The 7,790-nt window shown below is 29.7% G+C and overlaps 1 protein-coding gene across 1 annotated transcript; it reads right to left on the bottom strand.

The window, feature by feature from the left end:
* Positions 1 to 3,111: 3,111 nt before the first annotated feature.
* On the bottom strand, positions 3,112 to 6,316 carry LOC125860252 (transcription factor bHLH63-like). The gene is made up of 5 exons (XM_049540181.1): positions 5,882 to 6,316; positions 5,062 to 5,250; positions 4,074 to 4,388; positions 3,394 to 3,488; positions 3,112 to 3,309 (listed from the first exon to the last, which is right to left on the bottom strand). Exons 1-4 carry the CDS (start codon positions 6,107 to 6,109, stop codon positions 3,423 to 3,425), a joined length of 798 nt encoding a protein of 265 aa, XP_049396138.1. The 5' UTR covers positions 6,110 to 6,316; the 3' UTR covers positions 3,112 to 3,309; positions 3,394 to 3,422.
* Between the last annotated feature and the right edge of the window lie 1,474 nt (positions 6,317 to 7,790).

Below are 7,790 nucleotides of genomic sequence, written 5' to 3'. Positions count from 1 at the left end.
TTATTGAGATTAAGCGGGTCAAATTGAGCGGGTTAAGACTCAACCCGTTTTAAAGCCCATTTAAGCCCAAAATAAACTTGAGTGGGTCAGGACCCAACCCAATTTAATATCTCCAATTTCAACCCAACCCTCCCATTTGACGTACACCCCTAGTTTAAGATGATTCTAAGGGCGTGTTGAGAAGGTGATGTGACATCTCTTTATGGCCTCCATTTCAATTTTTCTTTTTTTTGTGGTTTTGTTGAGATTTTCTTTATTTAAATTAATTATATTATTGTAAAGGTAAATCACTTAATTATTACAAATTAATATTTTTTTAATGAAGAAACACTTGCAACTAAGACTCTTCACGTGCCAAATTATAAAAACTTTATAGCCAACAATAGTGCTTTATCTTTTTTCTCGAATTTAAATATATTTTCTCCTTTAATTTATTTAATACAATTAATTAACCCCACGTAGCTTATCAATTAATACAATTGATATGCTATATATTTATATCTTCTTTACCTATGTTTTCCCATCATATTTGCTTATATATTTTTATACCATCATAACTCATAACTCATCTACTTAATTTCCCCTATTAATAATTTATAATTCTCATAATTTTCAACTTTTCATAGTCATAACCATTAAATATTTAATGTAAAAGTTAAGACACCTTATGGTATTCCTTCATTTTTTCCCTATATAAATTCAATTTTTTATTTCTTAAGATTCAATTCAAAGTTATCATTTATTTTCACTATTATATTATTTCATGCTTTTGTTTGACTTGAATAACAAGAAGAAAATTCTTGAATAGTGAGTTTTGTGAAGTGGATATCGACAAGAGCTCACAATTATGTATTGATTTCATTTTCCTTCTATTTTTTTATGATTAAAGTTGTAATGATATATGTATTTTATTTTTTCTTTCTTTCCGTTTTTATGTGTTACTATGATGCCTCTTAAGTTTAATTTATATAGATTTATGATTGTTGTAAGTCTATAATTTCTTTTGATTCAAATAAGTATTTTAAAATGGAGTAGATCCTGAAGAAATATTACTTTCTTATGAATTTATCTCAATTATGATTGGAATTCGACTATAAGTACTAACCATGTTTAAATTTATAATTAATTTCCTTTTGCTCAAATCAGTAACTTAATTATGTTTTAAAGTTTGCTAACTACTAATCAAGTTTTAAAATTTATAACTGATTGTGTAAAAATAAATTTTAATGATTGAAATATATTTTTCATTTGATATTTATTATGTTCAAGTTCTTCGAACTATCAAGAATTATGGCGTGACATGAAAATTGATAAATATAAAGTAACGGGAGGGAGGGAGAGTGAGGTAATTCTAAAGAAATTATATGTGCACAACAAATATTATTTATTTTTATTTAGAATTGAGACATAAATGCGTAGGAGTTTTCACGGCTAAATCATTATTCTTTATTTGATGGTAATTATTACTCATTTTATATTAAAAGTATATTAATTGTCATTAACAAACTCAAAAACCTTATCCATTCTTTAATTTTCTTTTTACTTTGACAAATAGTATATTTATGTGATTTATTTTTAATTTTTTTTATACATTGTAAGAATAAATATTGTGTTCTTTCACTTTAAAAAAATAATAAATACATCACATGTAATTTTCTTACTTTTTTCTTTGTGGAATCAAATTGTATGTGTGTGCACATTTATAGAAAGATATTATTATTTTATTTTATATATTTTTTTTATGGAAGGAGAAATTCTTGAAAAATATTCACAAAATCCCAACTTAGATTTATATATATTAAATATAATATTAGCTATAGATAAATAAATTATCATATTTATAAACACCTCTTTCATATAATAATAATATTTAATAAATTATCTATTTTATATGATCGTGCGAAGCGCGGATGAATTCACTAGTTTGTATATAATCTAGATAGCTATATGATGGTGGGGTAGGAGTAGGGGTGGTGAGAATGGAGGCTAGGGGGAGAGCAAAAGATAAAGTATGTCGAAGGGTGGGGAGAATATAATAAATGTGAAATACTAGTTGTGAAACTTTTTTTCCCTACTTTCGCGAGAAAGTCATTTTTCTCATTTTTAAGGAACTTATTTTCGTAGAGAAAATGTTTACTAACAATTTTAACTGAGTGAACATGAGAAAATTGAAAAATATTTTGTGAATTTTTTTTCTTATTGTTACACTGGAAAGGGTTAAAATAGATTACATTCTTTTTAAAATAATGTTGATTTAAGTTTGTCACGAGAAGACACCCTATACCCTTGTTTCTCCAAATTATTAGCTCTTCATCATGCTTGTTGTTAGGACCGAAATAAGCAGGTGTAATGCGGAAGCTAGCAAAGCAAACCTCGAAAGACCACAAGTAAGAAGACAAATGAGAAACACACCAAAAGAGACAGATTTAACGTGGTTCGGTCAATCGACCTACGTCCACAAAGGAGATGAGCAATCCACTATAAATATGAGAGTACAAAATATAGAGAGAAACAACCTCAACCAATTCACTCGGAATACAAGGAGGTACACAAAATTCTCCTCCATAACCGCAACTCTCAAAACCCTAGGACTACATTGTGAATGCTAATTAAGTTAGAAGGAACAAGCCTATATTTATAGAGTCCTAAACCTTTCCTACAAGAAAAGGACTAATAAAATATTAAAACCTTTTCCTAAAAGAAAAACCTATTTATGATAAGAAATCAGGGCAAATAAACCCCAACACTTGTGTCATTTGTTCGAAAGTTGACTCATTGATTCGCCTCTTTCCAGATATGTTTAATAGAAACTTCATTAGTATTCAACAAAAATCTACCGTCTTCAATAATAGCCCTAAAAGGATGGTGTTGTATGTCCTCAATCTTAATTAATCAACTTTTTTTTTTTATCAAAGGGATTCCATATATATATATATATATATACTAAAAGTTTAGTTCAAGAGAGTATTGGACAATGATGACATGGTTAGAAGCTCTTCTGTTGGAGAGAAAACAAGCTTGGCTTGGTTCGATGACAAGTAGAAAATCAATTTCCTCTTATTGCACTATTAGTATATTTTTATCAAAGCATTTTAAATGATCAACACAAAGTTCAAAAAAGATAACAAAATCAATTTGTTATTACATCCAAATAAACAGTCCCAACTTTGGTTATACATGTGAACATATTCTTATATGCCCAATAAATGTACTAAAAGATGTGAAGAAAAATTGTACTTTAATAGCTAATTACTTCAAAAGAATTGTGGACTAGGCCATATATATAATTGCAATTTGCCATTCCTGCGCCTGCAAAAATCATTAACAAAATAATGTCAGAAAAAAATATGTTTCTTTTTTACATCAATTTAATTAGTCAAAACCAAAACCAACCTTCATTAAATAATTTGGTCTTTCTTTTACTACTGAAACCGTACACCAAAAAGGCATTGTAGATCAGTTTCAAGATTTGGTAGCTGTTGTAATGCCTGCAAATGAAACAATTCCACAAAATATGGCAAATCTTAGAGAATATTTTAAGCAAGAATTAAAAATAGAAAATGTTTTTAATTATATTATGTCTTCACACATCACCCTTATATGTTGGCCTGATTTTTAAATTGTGTGTGACTATCTCATCCGAGAAAAAGCTCTGTAAATAAATAATTCTTAGTTCTAACTTAGCCCTACAAGCTAGCTAAAAAAGAAGGAAGATTGTCTAAGCCATATAAAGAGTCCTGAGATCTCGCCCCTATCGTTAGATGTGGGACATTTCTTTTAACACCCCCTCACGCCCATACTCTTTCTAGACTGGAGTGTGCACAATTATGTACCGGGAGTGTATTCACAACCCACAGATCGGATTCAATGGTTCTGACTTTGATACCAGTTTGAAGAAATGAATTCTCGACCTACCCCAAAAACTAGCTCAAAGGAAGAATGATTGTCCAAGTCATATAAGGAGTCCCGAGATTTGTCCCGATATGACATGGGACATGTCTTTCAACAAACACATTATTAATTACTTAATTATATTATGTTTCAAACACAGAACAAAGGATCAAAGAAATTACCAGAACATTTGAAGAATCAAGAAAAGCTTCTGGGAAAGACATCAAACAATTTTCTCTTCTTTGTGGTAACATTTGTGTAACACCAATATTACTGTTTCCCAAAAATGTTGGATTAGGTAACTCCTTGGCAAATAAATTATCTGTGTTCATATTGGAAGTGGCAAGTTTGATGGAAAGAAACTCCACTTGTTTTTGAAGAGATTGAACATAATTGATGATTTCATCAAGCATTCCTGCTTTGCCAATCGCTCTGTTACAACCTGGTACTAAATCTTGTAAACATTTCATCTTCTTGCTTATTTTCTCCCTTCTTGCCTACAAAAATTGATTGATAAGAACTAATTAGCATGTTGCTTTCCGAATTAGCTAGGGTAGGCATATAAATTCACAATAGTTATCACTACAACAACTTAAAATACATTTATAAAGGGAATTCTTGTGCACTAAACGTTCTATGTTCAACCAGGGTCGAGGGAAGGGCCACACCTCAAAGGGGTATAATGTAAGCAACCTATCTTGACAAAACATCGATAGTTGATTTCAAAGTTCGAACATGTAACATATAGGTCACATAAAAACAACTTTATTGTAATGTAACATCTTGCATTCACCCAGAGTTCGGGGAAGGGTAGCATCCCAAAGCAGTGTAATGTAGTCAGACTATCCTGATACATTTCACGGCTTGAAACTATGGCCCATAAGGAGATAATTTTACTGTTGTTTCAAGATTCCAAGAGTTTAAAACATAAATACATAGGTAGTCACAACCACAACAACATAACACTAAAAAAGGCATCTCGATGGATGAAACATTCCACATTCACCCAAGATTCAGGGAAGAATCGCACATCCAAAGGGTGTAATATAAGCATTCTATTCTAATAGCAAGTACTAGTGACTGATTTCACAGTTCAAACTCATAATCCACGACAACTCAAGTTACAATGATGTAACAAGATAGAAACTATCAATGTAGTAAGAGACTTACTCTCTCAGCTAAGCTGTGGCTATCAGTAGCTTGGCCGCGACGAGCCCTGACATGAATAAAATCAGTATTTTTAGCCTCTAAATTCTCCTTTGAATTCTTCCCTTTTTCACTTTTCACTATCATCTCTGTCTGTACTTCCCCTGCTTCTCCATCATGTCTTTTAACTTTACATTCATCTTCTTCATTAAGCTGAAAAATGAACAAACAACATAGAAAATTAGGGCTCAAATTGCTAAGGCAAAAATAAGTCCAGTGATTTCTTTTCATCTGTTTAATTTGGATTGATTTGTCTGATAGTAACTCAACTAATAATTATTATTTCACGAAGTTATAATTTATTTTTATTTCAACGAATAAAAAATAAAGATAAAAACTATTAGTTGAGTGATAATCTGATACATGTGTTATTGGAAGGTAAATATCATATACATATGTTGTTGGTAGATAAATACTAGTAATTCTTTCGTTTCAATTTATGTGATGTTCTTTTCTTTTCTTTTTTTTTAAGCCACTCCTACAAAGAATACTATGATCTATATGTATTATTTATTTTAGATCATAAGCTTCAAAAGTCTGTTTTTATTTTTTAAACTTTCGTATTCAGTCAAACATTATCACATAAATTGAGATGCAAGAAATATCTACTTAGGTGGCCTAATTAAGGTGCGTGCAAACTGGAAAATCTTAGTAACTTAGTTGATTGACTATCTAAACTTTTCGCCTTAGATAGTGAGGTTTGATCTATCCCATTGTAGGTGCACGAAAGCGAGCTCGGACACAATCATTAGTAGAATAAAAGTAGAAAACAACATTTACAAACCTCTGATTTTCTCTTCTTGCTTGTCCAATTCCGCTTTTCACTTCCAAAATCAATTTGTGTGTCAATCTTGATGGGAAAATTCTGAAATTGACTGAATTCCATTGTATGTTCACTCATTAAACTATTGAGTTGAGCAAGATTTTGATTTGGCAAAGAATTAGAAGTTTGTTGTTGTTGGCATTGGTACAAATGTTCAAAAATAGCTCTTTGTCTTTCAAGAATGCTCATTTTGAAAAATGTTGGAACTGATATTTTTTTGTCAAATCAGAGTTTATGGTACTGTACTTCTAATCAGTGGAAGAGATTTATATAGATAATAGATAAAGTATAAGTTACTGTTTGGATATGGATGAAGGCAGAAGCGGATTCAGAATTAAAACGTGATGAGTTCAACGGTTAAGATTTGATATAATCGAATCAAGTGTAGTCTCTCTGTTCTAAATTGGGTGGATGTTTTTTAGCAGGGGTGGATTTATAGGCAAAAATAAGGGGCACATGAATCTGTGGTTTTGTGTAATTTAAATTACTTTTAAAAATAGAAATATATTATTTTTTTCAAAATAATAGACAAAAAAATATATCACATAAATTAAGATAAAAAAAAGAGTAATATTTTTAAGATTATGTGTTCATAATTTACTCCATCTATGTTATCACATTTGGGGCATATAACTGGACATGAAACTAAAAAGAAACCGAATAATTTCACAAATATTCTTAAATTATGTGATCTTAAACATAATATGACATTTCAATAATTATAAGAACTTGTTATTGAAACTTAATTGAGAAATTGAAAATTAACAAAAAGTTTGTAAATAGTGAAATATGTCTTTTCTTTTTTAACAACAATAGTAAAAAGAAGAATAAAAATATTTTATAAAGAATACTATAAATAAAATAACATTTATATATATTTTTTATTTATATAAATTCATATTTTACATCAAATATATTGAATTCACTTATACCGACTTCTAACTTCTAGATAAAGGGACAGGGAGAGAGAGGGACAGATGGGGGCCCAAAAATCAAAGCATATCAAGAATGTGTTGATAAGCTATGGTAGGGTTCAATGAGTGGACATCCAACTCCTCACTTAGTTCAAAAGCCATTATTATAAATGATATAATTAATATGTTTTCTTTGTTCAATAATATTTGTTTATTATTAATTTACACACTTTTTAAAAAATTATAAATAAAATGATAATTTTATTATATTACCCTTTAAATGTAATAGATACGATGTCTTGAAAAATGTAATAAAAAAATAACTATAATTAATGATAAAAATAAATTAAAAACTAAGTGTAAAATTATTCATTGATTTCATAAATCAACCAAAACAAACAAGACAAGCAAAATAAATCAACAATACGAGACACCAAATTTACGTGAAAACATCTTCGAAGTGAAGAGTAAAAACCACAAGATTCAAGCTTCACTATAATCAACAAGAATTACAAATGTGTTCTCTAAAATTACCAACAAAAAAGTGTCAAATAATGAGCAACAACAACTACAAGATAGAAAGAGAAAAGAAAGGAATAAAATCACCAAATACGCAGCTACTATACACAAAAAAAAATGGAGCTAATCATCCACTAATTGACCAGGTTAAAATGGTGTTCATCTTGACGGGTTCAATTCTAGCTGCAACCTATTTAACATCACTAAAGAATTTTGTTGGAGAAATTTTTCCAGAAAGATTCTCTGTGATGAGACATAGATTTAAAGGAGGAGATTTTAGTGAGCAAGATGCAAGTTGTGAAGATTATGTGAAGAAGGTGGAACAATTTATTTTGTCAGAAATTCAGGCCAAGGGAGAGATTTGTTGGGTATTCGCCATGAGGTTCTTAATATAATTGGGTTTTCCTTTTTCTAAAAGGAAAACACAAAGTCTTCAT

The sequence above is a fragment of the Solanum stenotomum genome, chromosome 3 (genome assembly GCF_019186545.1).
Source record: "Solanum stenotomum isolate F172 chromosome 3, ASM1918654v1, whole genome shotgun sequence".
Lineage (NCBI taxonomy): Eukaryota > Viridiplantae > Streptophyta > Magnoliopsida > Solanales > Solanaceae > Solanum > Solanum stenotomum.
The sequence above is the reverse complement of the archived record's forward strand: the minus strand, read 5'-3'. Positions and strand labels throughout refer to the sequence as shown.